Genomic DNA, 24,468 nt, shown 5'->3' with positions numbered 1-24,468 from the left:
TAAATCAATTATTGCGCAATTAATGGGGCTGCTGACGTCAGCGAGGAGAGAGGAGGGGCTGACGGCTGGGGGCCACCTGTTGGTGGGAGAGAGGGGAGAGGAGAGGCTGACAGCTAGGCCCCACGGGAGGAGAGAGGGAGGAGGGGCGCGGCGGCGGCTGACGGGTGGGACCCGTCGGTCAGAGGGAGAGAGAGCAGGGGAGCGGGGAGAGCAGCTCGGCCGACGGCGGCAGCGACGGCGCGACGGCGACAACCGGCGTCCGGCGACGGCGCGCGGCACACAACCGAGGCGGCGGCGCACGCGGCACAGCCGGGCAAAGCGGCGGCGACGGACTGGCGCGGCGACGACGACCGGGCGACGAGCGCGGGCGCGGACGGGCGCGGGTGGCGGCGGCTTGACGACAGCGTCACGAAGGCGACGACGATAGCGGCGGGCGGCGGTGACGACGAGCACCACACACGTCCGGCGACGGCGTGCGGCTCGGTGGCGGTCGGCCGGGAAGGAAAAGAGAGAGGGGAGGAGGAAGGAGACGCTCACCAGCGGCGACGACCGTGCGGGTGAGTCGGTGTCACACCCGGAGTTTCGTCCTAAGCCTAAATTGTAAAAAGAAATCCGTAAATAACAATTGGCTTAATTAACTCAGGAAAAATCCCTCTAAAAGGAATTAATTCACTTAAATCGAGGCTCACAAATCGACTAACAGGATTTAAATTCAAATTGCAGAAGAATAAAATTTGGCCAAACAAATTAATTTAAAACTCGGCAAAAGTGGGGTTTTCCTTTTTCCCTCCTTTTTCCTCTCTTTTTCCCTTCCTTCTCAAATTGGGCCGAAGTCCAATTTTCCTCCCTCTCTCTTTTTCCTTTTTCTTTTTCTTTTTCTTTTTCTTTTCCTTCCCGGGCCGGCCCAGCCGAGCCGGCCCATCCTCCTCCCCGGCCGGCCCAGCCGACCGGCCTCCCTCCGCCCGCCGCGCGCGCCCCCGCCTGGGGCCGTGGTTTCGGCCCAGCTCGCCCGCTCGCCCGTCGCCCGCACCGCGAAGTCCATCGCCGCTCCCTCCCCTCTCGCGCCACTGACAGGTGGGGCCCACCTGTCAGTGACCGTTTTCCCCGCGCTCGCGCTCGCGCCGCGCCGGCCGAGTCCGAGTCGCCGCCGCGCCGCAACCGCCGCCGCCGCAACGGCCGCCGCCGAGACCGCGTCGTCGCCGACTCGGTCTCCAACCTCCGCCCGCCCTAGCCGGTCGCCGCCACCCTATAAATCCCCTCCGCCGCCGCGCCGTCGCTCGTTTTCCATCGTCGCTCAAGTCGCCGCCGCGCTGCCGCCGTTCGCCGCCGCCGCGCAATCTCGCCACCAGTCACCGGTCGTCGCCGCCTAGCCGCGTCACCACCTCCGTCTCTCTGTCGCCGACTTGTTGCCGCCCTCGCCGTCACCAGGGAGCCTCCTCGGCGCCGCGCGTTCCCTCGTCGCCCGGCCGCCGCCGCGTCTCGCCCGTCGCCGCCGCCGATCGATCTCCGCCGCCACCGCCGATCTCCCGCTCCCGCCCGCGTCGCCACCTTCGCCTCGGTCTCACCGACCCGTCCGCGCCCTCGCCGCCGCCGGTGAGCCTCCGCACCCTCCTCCCCTCTTTCTCCCCCTTTCCGGCCGACCGCCGCCGAGTCGCGCGCCGTCGCCGGACGAGGCCGAAGCCCGCCGCTCCCGCCGGCCACCGTGGTCGTCGTCGCCTCCGTGTCGCCGACGTCTGGCCGCCGTCCCTTGCGCCCGCGCGTGCCGCGCCGTCGCTGCTCGCCAGCCGCCGTCGCCGCTGGTCGGCCGGGTTGCGCCCGTGCGTCGCCGCCCCGGCCGTCGTCGCCGTCGCGCCGTCGCCGCTCGCCGGTCGTCGCCGTCGCGCCGTCGCCGTCGCGCCGCCGTCGCCGCGCGCCGCCGCCGCGTCGCCCGCCGCTCCCGCCGGTCGCCGCCGTCCGCCCGAGCCGCGCTCTGCGCCTCGCTCCTCTCTGTCCTCTCTCGCTGACGAGTGGGACCGGTCCCCGCGCCCGCCTTCTCTCTCTCCTCCCGGGCCCAGTTGTCAGCGCCTCTCTCCCTCTCTCTCTCACCGACAGGTGGTCCCCACCTGTCAGCCGTCAGCTTCCTCTCTCCTCGCTGACGTCAGCAGCCCCATTAATTGCGCAATAATTGATTTAGGACTTTTCTGTTTAGCTAAAAAACCCAGAAAACTTCTAAAATTCATAAGTAATTCATCTAGTCTCCGCTTAGGTCCATTCAAATTTCATTAAATTCGTAAAATTATCAAGAATCCATTAAAAATAGTTTCTTTTGCTGTTTTAGTAGAGTTTATGCCTGTTTTATTTATTTTTGTGCTTTGTCGCTTAGATTCGGACCCCGCCGAAGAGCCGGTTTACTTCGAGATCGTCGCCGAAGTTCCCCAAGGGCCAGAGCAAGGCAAGTGACACTCATCCTTGAACATATTGAACCCATTATTGCAAATTCCCCGCTTGTTTATTCCAAATATGCATTGTTTTAATTAAAGTACTTACTTTATGTTATTTTCGGGTAAACCTTATTATTATGCCGTTGTTTATCCAACTTTATTCATTGCTGGACCAGGGGTAACTTGATAAGAGTCAGGCCTAGGTTAATGCTTAGCCATGCTTAGAATAAATAGCTCATGGGATCACACATAATTATGCTTAGTTCTGAATAGCCGAGACATTGATTCACTACCCGGTTCGGGTTAATGTCAACTAAAATATTGATAATGGTGGGCTATGGGTGCATGGTTTTGAGAGTCGCACCCATGGCGATTAAGGACCGGTTCACGGGAAACCCTGGAAGTAATTAAGTGCTAACCACATGCCGAAATGGGTAAGGTGGGATTTGGAGCATGACTTCAAACTATTTGACGTACCCAGGCAAGGGTAGGCGTGATGGATTATGGACGGGCAATCGTGGTGTAACGAAAGCTTCTCCTGCTTCCGGATCTACCGAGGCACAAGAGGGGACTGCCCGACTTGGTGTAAGGAGGGGGTGAAACCTGAAGTGTGGTACGATTAAATAGGGAGGGTTGTGTAACGGGTCCTATCACGGTCTCCTTTCCGGTATGCCGTGGTGGTATGTCGGCGCACGTTCAAGTGTAGTGGAGTCGTGTCTTGTGGGTACAGTAGTACACCTCTGATCAGAGTATAAACTATTCGAATAGCCGTGCCCACGGTTACGGGCGAACTCCCAGCTTCACTGTGATTAGTGAACCCTAATAACTTGAGTAAAATCTGTTAGCACTCGGGACTACTGCAACGTGGTGTAACGTTGAGTAGTGGTTGGGCCTGTTGCAACGTGGTGTAACGTTGGACAGTGTTGTGGTACTTTACAACTGCTTACCTTATTTATGTTTTACTGTACTTAATTACCTTTATTCTTTCAATCTCTGTTATTTATTTAAATTGCTGCTTTGTCGCAACTAACCCGAGCCTGTCCTTGTTAATCCCTATGCATCATTTGTTTCCCCCTTGTCCGTGTTACTTGTTGAGTACGGTGGTTTGTACTCAGCCTTGCTTAACTTTCCCAACCCAGAGCTAGAAGCAGAGTCCGATGGAGGTGCCTCTCAGGAGTGAGCTGTTCCGCCGTCGAAGCGTTGCCTGTGGACTGGAGCCGTACCCGCTGGAGCTAGTCTACCCCCTTTGTTTTTTTTCTTTCCGCTGCATTACCGCTAGAATAAGTGTAATTTTCAGTTGTTTCTAAGAACGATGGTTATGTAATCAACATTGTCTTTTTGTGTACCCTGGCTGGTCCTGGACAGGGATTTAATACACAATTAAGTTCAGAAATTCATGTGAGGAATTTCTGGGCGTGACAGTCGGCGAGGTCGAGGCGGAGGTGGTGACGCGGGTAGGCGCGGTCGATCGGCGATGGCGGCGGAGATCGATCGGCGGCGGTGAGGAGTCGGGCGCGGCGGCGGCCGGGTGGCGAGAGGATGCGCGGCGCTGGGGATGCTCACCGGCGACGACAGGGGCGGCAACCAGTCGGCGACGGCGGGGCGGAGGTGGTGACGTGGCTGGACGGCGACGAAGGGCGTCCGGCAACGAGATCGAACGGCGGCGACGACGAGGCAGCGCGGCGGCAGCTCAGGCGGGTGGAGGAAAAAGTGGGCGACGGCGCGGCGGCGGTGGGGATTTATAGCGCGGGGAGGCCGGCTAGGGCGGGGCGGTGGTTGGAGACCGAGTCAGGCACAGCGAGGACTCAACGGTGGCCGTTGCGGCGGCGGCGGTTGCGACGCGGCGGCGGCGCGGGCTCGGACTCGGCCGTCGCTGGCGCGGTCGCGGTCGCTGACAGGTGGGCCCCGCCTGTCAGCGGCGCAAAGGCGGAGGGAGGCGGCGATGGACTTTGCGGGCGCGGCGCGGGCGAGCTGGGCCGAGCGGCGGCCCAGGGGGGAGGAGGCGCGCGCACGGGGAGAGGAGGCCAGTCGGCTGGGCCGGCCGAGCGGGGAGATGGGCCGGCCCGGGAAGGAGGAGAGGAAAAAGAAAAAGGAAAAAGAAAAGGAAGGGGAGGAAAATTGGACTTCGGCCCAATTTGAGAAGGAAGGGAAAAAGAGAGGAAAAAGGAGGGAAAAAGGAAAGCCCCACTTTTGCCGAGTTTTAAATTAATTTGTTTGGCCAAATTTTATACTTCTGCAATTTGAGTTTAAATCCTGTTAATTGATTTGCGAACCTCGATTTAAATAAATTAATTTCTTTTAGAGGGATTTTTCCTGAGTTAATTAAGCCAATTATTATTTACGAATTTCTTTTTACGATTTTAGGCTTAGGACAAAACTCCGGGTGTGATATGGCCGCACGGACGTTTTGCTAGGGCGTCTTGAAGACGTCATGCCCATCGACTTGGGTTTGGAGCAGGTCGCGCTGCATCTTTCGAGATTGGAGTCGCAACGCGGCATGAGATTGCGTTGCTTGTCGTTCTCTTTCCTCCCGCTCCTGGCGTTCCTTCTCTTCCTCGAGTCGGCGCTCCTCTGCTAATCGGGCCGCCTCCTCCTCTTGCCGCTTGGCTGCAGAAGAAGGCGACACCGGCTTGCTGGCAGCAAAGACCTCTCGGGGCGGCACAAAGCTTCTGGTGCTGCTCCGAGTCTCGCAAGCGTCGACCAAAGGAGTCGGCGCCGCCCCGAGATTGGTTTCGACCTTCATCGAAGTCGCGCCCTGACTTGCCTACCGATCCGAGCTAAGAGAGAGCATCTCGGTGTCGTGTGACCAGATTGAATTTTAGTCAGACCCGATGCTTCCTTGTTAGGCTCGAACTGGCAAACTTTTTCGTCGAAGTCGGGGGAGCTTGAGTCGGTATACGACAATGCGCCGAACTGGTCGATCTGAAGCTTGATGTCGCCGAACTTGAAGGTCGAGCCCGGCGGGAACTTCCTCTTCATGATGTCCGAGTTGAAGTCCATCGAACTTCGTTGAAAAGAGCTTTAGATCGAAAAAGAAAGATAGCACACCCCCTACCTGGCGTGCCAACTGTCGACGATGGGTGTTGGCAATAAACTTATAGGGTGGCCACCGAGCTCGAAATTCGATGGTTAAGATGAAAAGGGGGGCGATTTACCCAGGTTCAGGCTCTCAACGTGGTGAGATAATATCTTAATCTTGCTTGGCGATCGTATTGCGTAGATGAATCTCCGTTGCCCTAAGGGGGCACCCGGTACCCCTCATATAGTGAGGGAAGGGTTACAGATATAATAGAGTCCTAATCTAGCAAGACTAAGATCTATCCCAATTCGGTTATGGCTCGGGTCCGAAGTACACGGCATGCAATCAAGTACATACCAGACTCCTAGCCGACACCGTATAAATATATTCTCTTTTCTATTCGGTACTCCATTGACCGTACGTATTTGTATAGTCTCCGGATACCCCGATATAGGTATCCCACACCTGCCATTGGATTGACATATTACGTTAACACCGTTAGAAGGTGGTTTTCACAAAAATTAGGATAAGAATGCCCTCCCCACAAAATTGCAAGATTGCCATCATTTTGGCATAAATATTACAGCATGTGAGACAATAAAAATGTAGTCCGCTTGATAATATAATTTTGGCAAGAGAATACAGTAGTATGCACATAGTCTCATCTGACAATAGTAACAAGCTAGTTTAAGAGGTCATATGATTCATTCTCACATTTAAATCGCATGACATTAGTGCTCTACATCATATAACTCAGGTCCGTTCACTTTCAAAAAAGTTTTTTCTAAAAACATCATATCAAATTTTTGGACATCTGAATGGAGCATTAAACATTGATGAAAATAAAACTAATTGCATAGTTATGGAGAAAATCATGAGACGAATCTTTTGAGCCTAATTAGTGCATGATTAGTCATAAGATTAATTAGGCTCAAAAGATTCATCTCATAGTTTCTCGGCGGAATCTGTAATTTATTATATAATAAGACTAAGTTTAGTACTTCAAATATATGTCCGTATATCTGATGTGATGTTTTTGCAAATTTTTTTTTGCAAACTAAACCAGGCCTCAATCTGACACAAAGTGACATGACAATATGTTCCAAACCAGCCATAGCTTTCCAAAAGATAAGCACATTTAGTTCTCGCTGCTCTTGCATGCTGCTGTCTGGCCGCCGCCCCCAGCCACGGCTGCTCTCCCGTTGCCTCCAGCCACCCTTCCTCCCTCGCCGCCCTTGGTCATCGCTGCTTCCCAGCGCCACCGCACCTAGCCGCTACCCCCCGCTGCCATCGCCAGGCTACCGCTGCCCCTTGCTGCCACAGGGGATTAGGGTTCTTAGAGGGAGAGAACTGATTGCAAGGTAAAATGAAGAAGATAGATCGTGGGATGGCAGTGAGGGGATCAACACTAGCTAAGGGCAAAACGGTCTTACCACATTTTCTCTCTTTTATGAATTATTTTTATTCTTGTATTTGCACTAAATCAAACGGCAGTGGCAAATGGAAGAAATGTAGACCAAAACAGGTGGCAAATTTTCAATATTTGTTTTTTTAATGGCTATTTCAAGTTAGGGGGTGAAACCGGTGCTAAATTTGCAAATTTCCCTTAAAAGTTACACCAGGTTAACCGTGTTGAGAATTAGCTTAGCTTTTACATATTCAATGCCAGAACATACCATGTTGCAATTCTCAACAATCTTAACTCTTTAGCATTACAACAAACTCGATCAAAGGTCTAGTTTTATAATATTTGTGCCTTGAAACTGTTACTCCACTGTCCCAAAATAAGCGATCATATTACCCAAAAAATTATCCAAAAATAAGTGAATACTATGAAACTTATAAGTCAAAAAAAGTAAATATAGAAATATATGCATAATTATTGCACCTAATGGGGAGAAAGTATTAGCACAACTTTCTATCAAAGAACGACAAGAAAATAGGGACATGATGTATTTTAACTAAGTATGAGTAATAATTTGTTTAAAGTTGGTCATAGTCATGAATTTCAAGAACGAGAGAGTATATGGCAACAATTTTGTACATATAGGTAGCTTTGTGTTTTAAATAGAAATAAAGGGGACACATATTAATTGAGTTTATCAATCAATCTTTTTACTGCTAGATCAACCACTAACAATAGTGATATAGTTGTCCTTTTTCTTCAAAAAGAACAATGTTCGCATCTTATAAATCTCTGCATTTAAGGAAACAATACCTAAGTATAATCAAAGTTATTTTAAGAGCAACTTCAATAGTAATATCAATTGCTAGCTCTAAAATTGATATATCATCTTTGACCAATTAATAACCAACTAATATACAATAGTTAGCCTGTCATAAATGCTACGACATATATATCTTATACAACTCAATGGAATTCGTGTTACCTTGGTATAAATCTAACTAGAAAAAAAAATGCCCAAACCATAGTCGAAGAAATTGCGATGGAAGAAGACGTGCGATAGTAGAGTATCACATGCAATTGCGATGAATGACGAAAACATCTTCATCCATCTTTTCGCTTATGCTTATACTTAAAGTCAAATTTTAATTTTCAACCATAAATTTAGAGTTAATTTTGAGGTTTTCTACCGTAGTTTATATTTCAGTATTAGCTTTTAAATTACCAAGAATAGATATATAAAAGTTTTATTCATAGACTATTTTTTCAAATATGCTGAAAAATGTCTAACCATGCCCTTTTAGACTTTTATATAATAGTAAATAAATAAAGATAAAGATATGTCAATTCTCATAACTTCTCTAGAACTGTATATCACCATCTTATTAAACTATTAAACTCGCTCTAACGTATATATTAGTAACATAATACTGAATAATAGCGGATTGACACGCACAACCCTCGTATTTCTAATCGAGTACTATTAATCCGAGCCGTACTTTTATCACGCGTGGGCGCGATCAGGCCGCTCGTCTCTTATCTCGTTTCTTATCTAGTTGCAACTACGAATCATATTACAAGTATAAATTTAGGCGATATATATATATATATAACGCAAAGACCGGCAACCTAAAGAAAAGAAAAAGATTAGGAAAAAGAAAAAATAAAAGAGAAGGGGGAGAAACGAAACACGAACCGACGGGCGGCGGCGGCGGTTCCCGCTGGCAGCCTCTCGCACCGCCTCCTGTCTCCCCCTCCCTTGGGTGGTTTGACCTTGACGTGCCGAAGCCAATTCCAACACCGCGACGACGCGGCGCACGCCCCTCATAACGATAGCCCCCCCCCCCCCTCCTCTTCCCTCTTCCTCTCTCCCAATTCCCCTCCCCCCTTCTCCTCCGCCTGCTCGACGAGGTACAATACGCCCCCCCCCTCCCTCCCTCTGTCTGCCTGCGGGGATTCGGCGCCGGCGCCCGCGCAATTCGCCGATTCAGCGCGGATCCCTCGCGCTAATCGGCCTCGATTTGGTCGGGCCCCCTCCCGCGGGATCTTGGGTGTTTTTGTTTTTGTTTTTTCGTTTTGGGGGGTTGTTGTTTCGGGTTTGCTGCACGATTCGTCTGTGGGGGGCTTCGATCCGCTAGGGTAGGTTGCTCCTAGGGTTTCGTGGGTGATCGACTGGAGGCGGTGGCAATGGATGGGTACTTGGGGCTGGTTGGTGGATTCTTCCTAGGGTTTCTAGTGAAATTCCGTTTGTGGATGCTATTGTTACGGTTCGAGGTTGTTGCGGCTGCGGCGGAGTTGCTGGATTCTGTTTAGGTTAGAATTTTTCTTCCCCCGGGTTGCAGCGTAGTTGCTGGATTCTGTTTAGGTTAGAATTTTTTTGCCCCCTCTTCTCAGCGTGCGTGGTAGTTTGGTGTTGGATGTCTGGTATGCTCCTCGTTGTACCCAGCGTGTTTTTCTTCTTGAGATGGTGTTGACTTGTGGTTAATTCCTTATGCAGCACAGTTTGACCCCGTATGTGATTGATGGATGATGACCGTTCCGATGGATAAAGCTACTGCTTCCCCATCGCCAAGGGAGCTTGCGCAGCGGCTCTTAAAGAAGGTTTGTTCTTTTCATTGTTTCTGCATTGTCCTCGAGTTTCTGTAGTAGCATGCATGGAAAAACAATGGTATGAGCATGGAAAGATTTTAATTAACCTGCTAAAAGCACCTGTCATGGCAGCTGTTGTTGGCAAAGTTTGGCCCTATAAACTGATCGCATGTGGACTTTTGTGCTGATGATCTCCTTTCATAAAAAATAGGCTGCTTGTAATTCCCGCTGATGATCTCCTTTCATAAAAAACAGGCTGCTTGTAATTCCCAGCTCAAGTTCATCCCCCCAGTCATCTCTATGTTACAGTCAAAACTCCCCATCCCCATCCCAATACCACTTAAACCCCCATTTGCACCAAACAAACAGAATACTAAGTAACCTCCAGTCCTCCACCCCTATATTCCCGTTCTCAACAATTTTACTAAACAAACAAACCGCAATAGCATGGCCAGCTTTCTGTTTTGCTTAATTGAAAAATAAAAATATTTCAGGTGATATTTTCCTAACATTAACTGTTTGATTTGGTGGTAAACTGTCTACTCTTATTTGCCAATGCCAGCCAAACTTGTATAAGCTAGCAGTTTTATGTTCATGTGCATCATGATGTGGCATTTGCTAGAAGCAGCTTGTTGTGAAACACATTCATTATGGGGCTAATATTTATTCATATCGATAAATAGAAACAGAGCAAATGGGATGGTAGCTATACTTGTATAGGTTATATTTGAAACATGCATTTTGCAGTACATTTATATGTAACTGTGTTGATTGGAAAACTAAACTGTATTTCAAATAAGACATTTATTAAATTCTTCTTATTGAAGTCTAGTGGAAAAAGTACCAAGAACCTCTACGTAATCTAGTTGGCATACTGGAGCATGCCCTTGTTGTCCACTATGTGGATTAATGCTATCTGAATATTTTGAAGATAAGTTTATGACTGTTATCATGATGTTCATGGAACTGAATTCATTATAAACTAGATAGAAAAGGTTTTTCATGGTTGGCTTTGTGGAACAGTTGACTGCATATGGTTCATAATATAGTATATAGATATGTCAACATCTTGGCTTCTTGCGAGTTGAGACGTTATGCTTTTAGAATTATGATGTACTTGATATAAAAGCAAAAGTTTGGAATGGCCATTTCCTTAATTCCTTTTATTGTTCATTGAATGCATATGTTTGTTCCTTTTATATCCCCTCTGTAAAATTATCTCCTGGCTTTCACATGATGTTTCTTCTACTATAATTTGTTGCAAGCCATGGAACCTTATGGTAATGGGTATTAGTGAGTACTGATGATGATGTTACATGTGCAGAACGCTGAACATGAAAGTCGCCTGCGAAGGTCAACGCAGTCCAAAGTCCCGTCAGATCCTAACATATGGCTTCAGATGCGCGAGAACTATGAGAAGATAGTCCTTACTGATCATGACTTCTCTGAAAAACATGAAATAGAATATCTTCTGTGGCAGTTGCACTACAAAAGAATTGAGGAATTCCGAGGTCATATTGTTGCTGCTGGAAAGAACAATGCCAACCTTGATCGGGCCAAGAGGATCAGATCTTCTTTTAGAGGTTTCCTTTCAGAAGCAACTGGTTTCTACCATGACTTGATGCTGAAAATTCGATCTACCTATGGGCTTCCATTGGGCTACTTCTCTGAGGGTCCTGATTGCTCACCTGTTCCCGACAAAGATGAGAAGAAAATGGTTGGGGTGAAGAAAGGCCTGTTGTCATGCTATCGCTGTTTGATATATTTAGGTGATCTTACCCGCTATAAAGGTCTGTATGGGGATGCTGATTATGCAAATCGTGAATATGCCGCTGCTTCTATCTACTACAAGGAGGCAGCTTCACTATGCCCTTCTAATGGCAACCCACACCATCAGGTATGCCAGCATGTACACTTTCTTATTTCTATAGTATTTTCTTGAACATGCAGGAAACTTCTTTTGCTTGAATGACATTATACTTATTAACATATTGTTGTTCAGCTTGCCATACTAGCATCATACGCTGGTGATGAGGTAACAGCTATCTATAGGTACTTCCGTAGCTTAGCGGTGGACAGTCCTTTTTCTGCAGCGAGGGAAAACTTGATTCTTGCATTTGACAAGGTATTATGCTATCTTCATGACATCCCTTCAGCTTGTTCATTGCTTTCCAGTTTTGTGATTAGGTGAAGCTTTTATTCCATACTGTTGTTAAAATGATACGGCATGATTCTATCAAGCTTAGAAGATAGTTCATCTTATTGGATTCCATTGTTCAACATTTTCTAGAACAGATATTCCATAGCTTTACTTGTGGGTTGACTAGTACTGTCCACTTATGTTGTGGAATTCTTAATTTCTTATTCAGACTCCATAAGAATGTCTTACTGCTTATCTACTAGGGTTCATTAAAAAACATTTTTCTTTTATGATTATCCTACCGCCCCTTCTTTTGTTCGATTGCAAGGGCTTATTTAAAGCTTTGTAGCATCTGCTACACATAATAGTGTGATACAAGAATGAATAATGTTCTCATTAAACCTTGTAAACAGTATTGATGGTGGCAGTAGATACAGACCAGTGTGTTGCATGTAGTGCCTAGGGGTCTGCTGCTTTTCATAGTCTCAGTATATTTGATGTTCAATTCTGAGTCCGATCTATTCTATGCGGTGGGTCTTAAACTCTTATAGTTTCATATGCAGAATCATGAGATCTACACTCAGCTATCAGGTAACAATAAAACTCCCGCTGGTAGGAGCTTACCATCCAGATCGGTTGGTAGGGCTAGAGGAAGGGGCGAGACAAGATTTCAGCCCAAAGGTCATAGTACAGAACAAACTTCAAAGGAGCGAGAGTACAGTATTCCAGAAATACTAAAAGCTTTCTATGTTCGATTTGTTCGCCTCAATGGCATTCTTTTCACAAGGACAAGGTATTTTGTAAAACACTATTGTTGACTCATGTTAGTCTCTTTATATGTCTACTAAACTGTCTTTCATTTGTCTCCTGATAGTTTGGAAACATTTGGTGAGTTATCTGCTACAGTTATAAGCGATTTGCAAATTCTTCTATCATCTGGTCCTCACGAGGAGCTTAATTTTGGTGTTGAGGCTGCTGAAAACGCGCTGTCTGTTGTTAAGCTTGTTGCTATCCTTATATTCACAGTGCACAATGCAAACAAGGACACAGATAATCAGTCATATGCTGAAATTGTGCAACGCAGAGTTCTTCTTCAAAATGCATTTACTACTGCATTTGAATTTGTTGGATACCTTCTCAGAAGGTGTGTAGAGCTTCATGATATTGCATCCAGTATCTACCTACCAGCTATTTTGGTCTTCATTGAATGGCTGGCATGCCATCCAGATTTTGTTGCTTGTTCTGAGATGGATGAAAAGCAAGCTGATGCAAGATCTTTTTTCTGGAATCAATGTGTGTCATTTATGAACAAGCTCATTTTGACCGGTCTTGCACGTGTTGATGGTGATGATGATGAAACTTGCTTTTTTGACATGGGCACGTATGAGGAGGGTGAAACTGGGAACAGGCTTGCGTTGTGGGAAGATGTTGAGTTAAGAGGGTTTTCACCATTGGTACCTGCACAAGTTATATTGGACTTCTCCAACAAGCACGTGTTTGGAAGTGAAGGAAGTGCCAAGGAGAAGAAATCACGTGTAGAAAGGATTCTTGCAGCAGGGAAGGCATTGTTAAATTTTGTTCAAATTGATCAGCTTCGAATATATTTTGATGCATCCTCAAAAAAGTTCCTTATAGCTGCTGAACCTCCCTGTTCTGAATCTTCTATTCCTCCTGTTGGATCTTCCAATGTGCACATGACAAATCGCACAGAACAGGAACCTGAAGTCTCCAGTAAAATTGGTTCTGTTGGGGAAAATCTGGATGTGCTTGAGTCAAAGGCACAATTCTATCCTGATGGAGATGATGATGAAGAAATTGTTTTCAAGCCTCCAGTGTCTGAAAAGCTTCTGAGAGTTCCTTTGGAACAGACTAGTAATGAATTCAAACAGCCAGGGCTGATGCCTGATGGCAATTGGTCAAATAATGGTGCACCACCACCAATGACATTTCATAGCAATGGACCTGTTCCAACCCCCAATATTTATGTTCAGTCATTCCCAATCTCTTCTATTGGTTGGGCAGCCAATGCTGGGCAACAAGCAATTCCTGGCGTTGGTCCAAGGTCAACATCTGAATTTCTCGAGTCTCTGAAAGCATCTGATCGTACCTGGGTCAGCACGGGTGCACCACTAGCTGGCACTCAGGATACAGTCTCCATGCCAAGCTTTTCCAATATAATTTCAGATCAGCGTACATCTGCATCATCACTCGGTTGTTTCAGCAATCTGGATAATACTCCCATGCTCCCTGGGCAAGATCCATTCGTACTAAGTGCATTAAAGAATGTTAACATAGGTGCAAGTGGATTTCTGGATCAAAGGGTGAATGGTGGATTCAGTGGGTTACAATCTCTGGGAAGTGTGCCTCAGGTATCTGTTGAAGCTACTTTGAATAGTACAAATTCAATTATCGGCCAGTTTCCTACTGAAGTTACTATTCCTTCAGCCTTCCGTTCAGTTATGCCATCAGTAGCATCATCTGATGGCATATCAATGAAATCAATGGAAACACAGACAGGTGTATCAAAGAAGAATCCTGTCAGCCGTCCTGGAAGACATGTTGGCCCCCCACCAGGATTTAACAATGCCCCTTCAAAGCGACAGGATGATTCCAATTTAGTTGGCACTGGCCAGCATGTACAGGCCAATGATGGCACTTGGTTGGATGGCTATAGGCCATCATCAGAACATGTTAATAATCAGCGCTTTGGACATTCAAATGTTACCACTGCCAGCAGCGCGTTCACCACTCCCTTCCCTTTTCCTGGGAAACAAGCTTTTAACATGCATCCTAGAGGTAACGGTGAAAAGCAGTGGCAGGATTTCCACCTTTTTGGGCCCACAAAGCAACTCCCAGAACTTAACTTTCAGCAAGGGAATCAGCAAAATGGTCCATTGGCAGAACCATTTCCAGCACAATCTGTATGGTCTGGCAATTACCTTGTGTGACTCTAGCTTGTACCATGAAGATTACCGGTAATATTTCTTTTCTCGTTTGCCTCAATCTGATATTAACTTCTCTCGTTTTCCTCAATCTATGAAGTTCTTTACTATGGAGTTCAAATTAATTTTGTTCTCTTTTGGTTTCAGGATTTGCTGAGAGTCAGTTGGGAGTAAGTGGCGAAGATACACTTGAATTCGGCCTTGATAAGTGCAGCGCTGTCATGTCATGTTTCTTTTGGAAGTTGGTTGTCTTGGAAGCATAACAAGTGCAATCCCCTGGAACTGGTAAGTGCTCTACTTGTGTGCTACTCCATTTCTTTGGTAAGGCATATTCATTTTTTTTGCAAAAATATAAAGCAGGCAATGTATGTGAATTCAATTCTGCTGTTCTTGTTTGTCCTATTTATCAGTCTCTCTCATAAAATAATAAGAACAACTCGCTAACCATCATCTCTCCTATCTATACTCTTATAAAATGTAGTGGTGGTGATTGGTGAATCTGCCATCTCCCCACCACCAACTCCCTATTTTTCTGGAAAAGGATAAGGACAGTGTTGGATTTTCATTTGATTATTTCAACCCTTTCTATTAGATGTTCATTTTGTATTCCCCTGAAACACTAGTCTGCTATGATACCATCTACATTGATAGCATGATTTTTCTTTTCCTGTTTCTTTCTTTTAATATCTGCCTTATGCTACACTAGACAAATACCTGTTAAATTTTGAACTTAAGATTGTGCGAAATTTCGATTGAACATCAATCCCCAAATATAATTAATTCACTACAAACCAAATGGGCAAATGGCTGTAATAAATTAATAATAGTTTATGTATCTATATGGTACACTAGACAAATGCCTATTTAAGTTTTAAACTTCAAAAATGTACAAATTTTGAACTTAACATTGATTTCCAAATATAATTCATCTACAAAGCACATGCGCAAATAACTTTAACAGTAGTAAAATGTATGCATGTATCTGAAAAACTCCTAGATGTTAAACAGGGTTATGCCAATTTACCTTGTTGTATTGCTAATTTACAGGGTATGGCAGGTCTTCCAGGCTATGAAGAGGGGATTTTAGATGATCCGTTCCATTTTCTGATGAGAATATGTATGGGGAAGTCCTTTAACTGCTCAGACCCAGGGTTTGACCTAATGAGTTATCTGGATACGGCAATTACTGAGGCGCATCAGGTTTGTCCGTGGATTGGTTTCCGCGGTGGAAAACTGAAGCCTTCACGAATGAATGGATGTGTGTTTTTGGTGGTACACCTGTCGATCAGAGCTACGAATAAAGTTGGGCGATGACTACCGATCATGCGTGTGGATGTTCTTTTCAACTCTACTGTTCATGTGGTACACTGTTACTGGGCGTCCTTAAGTACACTTTGTTAAAGTATATCGGTATGCATGTTGCTATCATGTGATGTGCAATGGTAGCAACCTCGTTGGTAATTTGCGTGAGACCGATGTATTATCAGCTGTATGAGCTGATCTTTTAAGACGTATTTGACCTGTAATATGTTCAACCGAATGTCGTGCTTGTTTTAATTTCGTTCGGAGTGTTTGATTTCTTTTTGGGAGAATGTTTTTGCTTCAGAATGACACCTACAAACAATGATCAACACAAGCATTTGCTCCAGGACGTAAATTTGGTAAAGTATAATTAGTCCGGAATACGTCTGGTGAGACCAGGGCAAGTGAGGTTACCTGATTATTTGCTTAACGTTTCTAGAATTCTTCTTAGATTGCTTTGTTCTCACCTATTTATGAAGTTTTTTTAAAAATAAATATTTAATTATCCCGATAATCAGGTAGAAAATATATGACGATGATTTGGTGAATAACCTGTTTCAAACGGCTGAACAATTTTGGTAAACGGGCTTCACTTTTGAAGCGAGAGTTGTGATATGGGGCTTGTCCGGAGAGCTACAGCTTACGGGTTCGAGGATAATTTGGGTGTTATGGTTGGAAAGAATTGGTGTTAATTGTATCAAGCAGGCCAGTCACATTTGTTGGCTCATTCGTGGATACTGGCAAGATTGTGCTGCAATCCTAACAGCATCTACTAAACGGTCACATCAGCTATGTTATTTTTGCTAGATTATAATTTAGTTTTTGTGCACGCGTTTTTCAAAATTGTATTCCTTTAAAAGAAATTCTATAGATGTTGATTCTCATATTTAGATTTTCAACTCTATAGTAGTTAATTTTATTATTTATACTATAAAATAGCTATCATAAAAATCAAATAATCTTTCATCTCCGTTTAACCAAAAAAACACAACCTAAATAGTCATATGGTGATTAATGGAGATGAAACTTGCTTTATTAAGTTGGTTTTTGCCGTTGGTACCTGTACAAGTTATCTTAGACTTCTTCAATAAGCATATTTCTGGAAGTGATGGAAGCTACTAAGGAGGAGAAAAAAAAACGTGTACAGGTGGTGCTGCTAAATTTCGTTCAAATTCATCAGTTGCAAATATATTTCGACGCATCCTCAAAAAAAATTTCTTATGGGTTGAGAACCACCTTGTTATGAATCTTCTGCTGCTCATGTTTGATCTGTCAGTGCCAACACGATGAATCATATAGAACTTGAGCATGGAGCCTCCACTACAATTGGTTCAGTTGCAGAAAGTCTCGGTGAACTTTAGTCAAAAGCACAATTCTATGCAGAAGTAGATAATAATCGAAGAGATTGTTTTGGGGCCTCCACTTTCCGAAAAGCTTTTGGGAGTTCCTGTAAGGGAAGATTGTTAGAGAATTCCAAGAGCCACTGCAAGATGTCTGATTCTAGTTGGCCAAGTAACAGTGAACCTGTGACTTTTCAGAGCAATGCACCTATTCCAGCAGCTACTACTTTTGTTCAATCACATCTAGTGTCTTCTATTGGTTGGGCAGCAAATGTCGAGCAGGTGAATCCTTGTATAGGTCCAAGGTCCATTGCTCACTTTTTTTCGGCCAGTAAGGGATAAGCAGTGTTGCACCAGTTCTTGGTCCTCAGGTACAGTCCATGTTAACACAAGTCATATGTTAATGTTACTGATCAGCATAGGTCTGCATGAACACAGCGACATGAATAGGCAAGATTAATTCTTACCGAGCGCCATTGAAGAATGTTAACATAAGTCCAAATTGATTTCTAGATCGAAGGATTGCAATTCATTGAAGATGCAGAACATGCTTTGAGCAATCCATAGATATTATTTATTATTTACTGCCTTCTGTTTTGGGTTCTCATGTCTTGTTAGTATATCAATGTGACATTCTTTGGAATTGAAATATATTCTGTTGTTATTTTGGTTTCAGGAATTCTTGAGAATCTGCTGGGATTAAGTGACAAAGATTTGACACTTGAATTTGACCTTGATAAGTGCAACCCTTTAATGTACAATTTTTATTTAGGATGATGGTTGCCTTTGGAATTTGCTTAGTTTTAATGCTCTGCTAGTTTGGTACACTTCATATTGACACATTTCTTTCGAATGGGGTTTTGACAGGTTTTCATCTCGTACCACCATTTCCTTTATCCCATTAGATTAAGTTTTTTTAGTTTATCAACAATGAAAAATTGAGAGTAAAATAGTTGAAATCAAACAGAATCTTAACCCTAACTCAATTATCTTTGTGAATCCCTGTGGTTTAATCACTTCTTTTTTATAAGCACGAATGTTTGATTCCATATTCCTTATGTTAATTTCTACTCTATGGCACGTAATTTTTTCCATGCAATTCCATCTTACACACATGGTTTTCTACTTACAAAGTTAATTAAAAATTTGCACAATAGACTAGCTGTAGTTTCTGAACTGACTGGTAGAAACTGTTTACATGCCGAACTATTCGATATTCTCTTGGATGTATTGCCGCTACTTGCTAGCAGATGTCCATGATAAGTGGCTTTCTAACAGGGAGATTAGTGGTCTCCAAGAGTATCTCTAACAGCTCATCTAAATTTGATCATTCATATCTTCATTTTATTTAGATAGTCATCTAAACTAATTTTATCCTTTATATCTCTTTGTACTCCATCAGATCATCTATATATGACATCCTCTATATATCTTTGGAGGATGGAGAGAGATCATCTAAATATGAAGGTTCTTTCTCTAATATGGATGACATCTAAAAATAGATAATATGATAGCCGTTCTGTTGGAGCTCAATTTGTAGTCTTCATCCTCTATTTTTAGGATAGAGAATATGATAGATGATCTGTTGGGATGCTCTAACCCCTACTACTGGCTTTAGGTTTATAGAGACCTTCTAAGCTCTCACTAAATTCTATGCTATAGGTCTAATACAAAAAGATGTTAAAGTTCCTTCTAAAGATTAAGAAGAGATATTCAGTCCTGACTATTATATTTTTCTAGATCCGTCCCTTCCATGATAGAGTAGTTTGCTTAAACAGGTTACCATTACTTAATTCTGCAGTTGTTTATTGCAGTTTTCTAATTTTGAGATACTATTACGTGGGTCAAAATTAGAATGCACTAGAATTCTCTCTGTCCCAACTTAAGTAACTACTTTGACCAACTTTAGATAAATTAGTATTCATGTAAAATAACTTTTACACATTAATGGATTAATTCTTGCTTTTGGTCCTACTTCTTGGTGGGAGTTTTATATACAGTTACCTAGATAACTTGTGTCTTGTATATAACCTAGAAAACAACCATAGATAAAACTATGCATTAAGAGGTAAGTGTTTTATTCTAGTTTTAAATATTTTTAAATAACATATCATTTTAGATAACTGTGTCTATAAAACTTACGTTAGGAATGACTTAACGATGATGGTCCTTTCTTCAATTACCCTGTGCATGTGGTGTAGTCGTTAAGTGAACTTTCAAGTACAGATCGGAATGCACGTGGTTAGCATGTGACGTTCTCACGTTGGTTTGTGTTTTACAAACTTGTCATAGATCCAACGACTGATAACTTAGGGGCAAGCCGAGACTAATTGCGGATTTGGTTTCGTTTGTTTTTTACTTTACAGATTTAGCCCTGGTTTTTAAAATTAAAACTCCCATTTAGTCCTACTCCGTTAAGTGTCTTTACCCTTACACATTTGATCCTGTTTTTGTTAGTATTATTTGCATATTTGGCCTTGTTTTTATATATGTGTACTTTAAGAAATATTTGTAATATTTAACTTGTATTTAACAGATTTGAGTCAATTTTGATTATATTTGACTAAAGTTTGATAAATTTAACTAAGATTTAAAATACATTCGATTAAAATTTGAACAAATTTTTAAAAATTTGTGATAAACAAAAATTGACATAGTTTAATTAATTACCTAGTTATCAAGAAGATAATTAAAATGTTATGGTTAATTCTTGAAGCGTATATAATGTGCAGAACGTGCTTCTTTTTTATTCTTGGCCGGCCATCCCTCAGCAGGATTGGTTTCTTCCTGGGGATTAAAAAAATCCATCGCCAGGGACGAAATTAATTACCAGCGTGATCACGGTATTATCAAGAACACCTCCTCAGCTTAATTACTCCTAATTAGCACTGGAGTGATTAATTACTGGCTGGCTGGACTGAATGGGATTAGTAGTGCTACATGAATATGAAGCACTCCATTGCGACCGATGGGTTGTCCAGCGACTCCTTCCCGTCGCCGTCGGCGGCAGCGGAGGCGGAGGCGAGGAATGCGGAGGAGGCCCGCGCGATTGCATGGTGGTAGTCGACGACGCCAGCGAGTGCTGCTGTGGGGGAGTGTCGTGCGCGCGACGCGGCGAGGCGCGGCCGCACGGCCTCGGGGCCGGGGGACGGGTGGCTTCCGCTGCGGGCACGATGCGGCACCGGTGGCGGCGGTGGCGCGGCGCTGGTCCGGTGGTCGTTTCACGGCAGGTGACGGGGACCTCCAGCCGGTGGCGGTGGCGGCGAGGGAGACGCGCGGCCTCCTTCAGGGCGACCGGCGCCTGGAACCGCAGGACCAAGGTCGCGCCTACCGCGACCGAGCTCGCCGGACACGACAGCCCTCTTCCTCGCTGGCTTCTCCGGGGGCCGCTCGGGTCCCGTAGCCGTGGTCGCCACCGACGACTCGGACGCCGCCTGCGACTTCTCACTGGTGGCACGCTCCGCCCCGACGCAGCCCAACCTGCCGCCGCGTGCTGGCCTACTCGCCGCCCGCCCCGCTCCCTCGCGCTGGCCGCCGCTCGCCCTGTCCGCCGCAGGCTGGCCGGCGTCGCGCGCTGGCCTGCTTGCCGGCCGCCCCACTCCCTCGCGCTGGCCGCCGCGCACCTTGTCCGCTGCAGGCCAGCGCTGACCTGCTCGCCTGCCGCCCCGCTCCCTCGCCTTGCCTGCCCGCCGCGTGCCTGCTCGCTCGCCCTTGCCGCCGGAGCGCCGCCGCCGTTCTAACCAGAAGGGAGGGGAGCAGATAGGGTTAAAGAGCAGAGAGGGGTATTGTTGTCATTTGACGTGATGTTTTCTTTTTTCTCTTTTTTTTTTATTTACACTGCTCACGATAAACTAACGGTAAGGCCAAACGAAAGCTTCGATTTTAAAAACCGGGGCTAAATCTGTAAAATGAAAAAAATCAGACTACATCCGTAATTGGCCTCTAAAGTAGGACTAGTTATACAATTGCCCCATTCACTTATTATGATGTGTATGGTTGTAACCTGAATGCCTGCTTGTTTGCAGACACTTGATCTTCTGTCTGTGGCTGTGTATTTAGTGTGGTCCAGAGTATTCTTCGTAATCAGGGTGCTGATTATCAACTTGAATTGAGTTTAGTCAGTTTCAGTTGAAGTTGAAGTTGAACAAAGTTCTTTTCCAGTTATATAATTAAAAACAAGTATTATAGTGATTCCAGTATATGTTTCAACACTTATCTGGTCATTTTTTTCCCGGTCAAATTGGCTGTCGCACTATGATTGTATCTAATTAGCTGGCAGCTAATTGTATTTGGGTGGACCAATATGCAGCCAACACAAGGCCAAGTAGACAATATGTTTTCCGGTGAGGAATCACTTTAAGGTCATAACTCATTAGTAACAAACATCACTGGATCATATTGTTTCTTTGACAGTTTGACTTACATAATAACGTTGCAATATTTTGGCCTGACATAAAAAAAAACATTCTGATCTGCACCCACGAAACAGCGAGAAAACAACAATCCAAAACATTTGAGTTTTTTAACCTTCTTGAAAAAATATTAAAAGGTACCATATTTTTCATCGTAAAAAATTAGTATATCGAGTTACCATGTATCTTGAGTTACTATAATTTTACACTAAAATTTTTAATAGCTCAACATACTTTTCAAAAATGATAAAAAAGATCAAAACATTTTGATTTGCCATATGCCCCAGCGATACATGAAAGGACATGTAGTCTAGTGGTTGCAGTGACATAAGTAGCACATAAGGTTTTAGCTTCAAATTCCCATAGAAGCATGAGTTTTAGATTAGGTTATTTGAGGTGCTAAGTTTTCAAATTAAAATAATAATAATAAAATGGCTACATATATCTATTCGGATATAGAGGCCGGGTAAAAATACCCTTCTCTGAAAAAAAAAATGCACCAGCGAGATACTAACAGCTTTAATGTCAGTTCTTTTAGCGATTCTGTTTTACCAACACAAGTACACAACTAGGTTGTTAATTCAACATCGGAACATAACATCAGTATATAAATAGAGAACGAATTTGGCCTTCAACATGGCATTCATAATTAATGCAAATTTGGCCTTTAATTTCTCTTGAAAAAACATTTGATGAAAAATAAAATTATAGTATTATAAGAGTATTTCCCGAAGGAAGCCTTCGCATATAATTTCCATACATCCAACCCAAACATTGAAAAACGTATAGATATTCAAACACGTCCAAAATGGCGTGTGAGCGCTGCTATATTCACAGCAGAAAAAACATAAAACGTATGCAACATTCTAAGACGAATGCATCATACGTCTCACTGAACACAACCAACCATAAACTTCTCTGTTTATGATTGGGTCATTAATCATGTTAAAGATTATTTCGATGTGTATACAAAGTTTAATACTTGAAGATGTAAGAGGTGTTAGGATAATACTATCTCCGTTTGAAAATATAAATATTTCTAGTTTATTTAGTGCAAACTAAAGAGATGCTAAAAGAATTCCTTTATTTCAGTAGTTAAATATTGAATTGATTAGATTCCTTTATAAGCACCTGGTTCGCTTTCGAATCATCATGAGAACCAGCGCACAAATTTATGTTATGATAAAAATTTAAATCTTATAAATGATTATATTTTAAAACGAAAGGAGTAGTATAGTATAAATGTATCTTAAGCTCTCTTAAACTAGGGAGACGACATATTCAAACTGCAAGATGACTTTAATATAAGTGAGGATATGATCTTATGAGGATATCACTCCATCGGATATACACAATAATCCTCCATTGGTCATTTGATGTGTACGAGGTGGCCGATCTTTCGGTGAGTTATGATAACTATGATTTGAGAGAAACGTTAATGATCCGACTACAACTGTACAGGACGTTGTGTTGCGCCTTAGCGATCGATACACCTCTCTTTGGATTGTTAATCTTGCCGGTGCAAATCAACCTAATTCCTGCAAGCAAATCGAAGAAACGATCAAGAACAAGATAAAAGCAATCTGATATTGCAAATAGGAATTGAACGCAAATGATAAGTTGGGGTTCTGAAGAACAAGTATTCGAGTGCGCCAATACACACGTGTACAAGCAAGTAGCAAAGGCTAAACTTTAATCTAACAAAACCCGAGAAACCCTAAAGGGGTACCTAGCTATTTATAGGAGTGGCAGGACGACCAAGGGTGCCCTAGGGTCGTGTTCTACCATATTAGGACGCACTCAACTTGGGCCCCTTTTGGGCTGAGGTCCCAAACAAAGTTCAAGCCCAAAGGCCCATGACAGGTGACAACACCATGTTTTATCATTTGCGGATGACTTGAATGGAATTTGACGATGAGGCTAGATCCGTTGGAAAGAGAACTCCAAGATCTTTCCATGAAGTACTTAGACCCAAAACGGAGCTCGTATGCAAATTTAGCGGCCGTTTGAAATCAACAATGTCGCGGGTGACCGAATTGGATTCCAGCATGTGAGCATCTTTCTCTTGATATGAGCAATGGTTGTATCAGTGTTAGACTTGATCGCATCATTATTTAAGGTCCATGATAATTGAATTTACATGTGAGCTCGTTTCTAAGTTCTTCTTTATATAATTTTAAAAATAGATTGCTATATAATAATTATATTATGATTAAAAACAATGTTGAGGACAAGGAGACCATAATATGCTATTCCCTTCCGATCTAAAATATTTTATTTCGTTAGGATAAATATTTAACCAATATTATTCTATTATTATTATTATTTATATAACATAATTGTATAGTAATAAGAAATCACTTTGCAATACAGATCTAATGACGTCTATTTTATGTTATGAAAATTATATTCTAATGGAATAATTTTTGATCAAACTCTTATCCTAATCAAATAAAATACGCTATATATTTTGAAATGGAGAAAATATAATATGCTAAATCAAGAAAGAATAGCGGTAATCTCTTTGGCAGTAGGCTACAACATATCATAGTTATCAAATATCGTGTCTTGATGTCACTAGCAGAGTAGCAGTTTTTGTTCTTTTGGCTGGATTATTTCTCAGCTTTTGCGCGTACACTTTTCAAACTATTAAATATTATATTTTTTTATAAATGTATCTATATATAAGTTGATTATCTCATATTTTTAAATTAGATTTTAAACTTTATAGTATTTAATTCTATCACTTATACCATGAAATAACTATCACCAAAATCAGATAATTCTTTATCTTTCATCGTCTAACAAAAGAACGCTTTCATCGTCTAACAAAAGAACGCAAAGAACGTAGAGTTGAGTAACAAATCATCTTCCTCAGCAACCAGAGCAACCAGAAAGG

General features: G+C 43.5%; 2 protein-coding genes across 5 annotated transcripts; one reads left to right on the top strand and one right to left on the bottom strand.

The window, feature by feature from the left end:
• Positions 1-8,707: 8,707 nt before the first annotated feature.
• LOC102718668 (protein SMG7) lies at positions 8,708-16,107 on the top strand. 4 transcript variants are annotated; one of them, XM_040526599.1, is made up of 8 exons: positions 8,708-8,755; positions 9,342-9,445; positions 10,758-11,330; positions 11,436-11,558; positions 12,137-12,366; positions 12,448-14,548; positions 14,663-14,800; positions 15,563-16,107. In XM_040526599.1, exons 2-6 carry the CDS (start codon positions 9,371-9,373, stop codon positions 14,519-14,521), a joined length of 3,075 nt encoding a protein of 1,024 aa, XP_040382533.1. In that variant the 5' UTR covers positions 8,708-8,755; positions 9,342-9,370; the 3' UTR covers positions 14,522-14,548; positions 14,663-14,800; positions 15,563-16,107. The 4 variants fall into 4 exon arrangements, with proteins under 4 accessions (XP_040382533.1, XP_040382532.1, XP_040382530.1 ...); XM_040526598.1 differs by having other exon boundaries at positions 12,125-12,366; positions 15,573-16,107; XM_040526596.1 differs by having other exon boundaries at positions 12,125-12,366.
• Positions 16,108-19,933: 3,826 nt separating this feature from the next.
• On the bottom strand, positions 19,934-24,367 carry LOC121055151 (serine/arginine repetitive matrix protein 1-like). The gene is given in 5 exon segments (XM_040526757.1): positions 19,934-20,167; positions 20,170-20,299; positions 20,302-20,402; positions 20,405-20,893; positions 24,340-24,367. Coding segments are annotated over 5 exon segments (822 nt in total). The 3' UTR covers positions 19,934-20,093.
• Between the last annotated feature and the right edge of the window lie 101 nt (positions 24,368-24,468).

This window comes from Oryza brachyantha, chromosome 8 (assembly GCF_000231095.2).
Source record: "Oryza brachyantha chromosome 8, ObraRS2, whole genome shotgun sequence".
NCBI lineage: Eukaryota > Viridiplantae > Streptophyta > Magnoliopsida > Poales > Poaceae > Oryza > Oryza brachyantha.
Note: the sequence above shows the minus strand (reverse complement) of the source record. Positions and strands in the feature narration are given on the sequence as shown.

Excerpts from the sequence above, each read along its gene's own strand:
- LOC102718668 (XM_040526598.1), top strand. The coding sequence starts at position 9,371 with ATGATGACCGTTCCGATGGATAAAGCTACTGCTTCCCCATCGCCAAGG. Across the intron at positions 11,331-11,435 it reads ATGGCAACCCACACCATCAG|CTTGCCATACTAGCATCATA; the intron begins GTATGCCAGCAT and ends ATTGTTGTTCAG. Across the intron at positions 11,559-12,124 it reads TGATTCTTGCATTTGACAAG|TTTCATATGCAGAATCATGA; the intron begins GTATTATGCTAT and ends AAACTCTTATAG.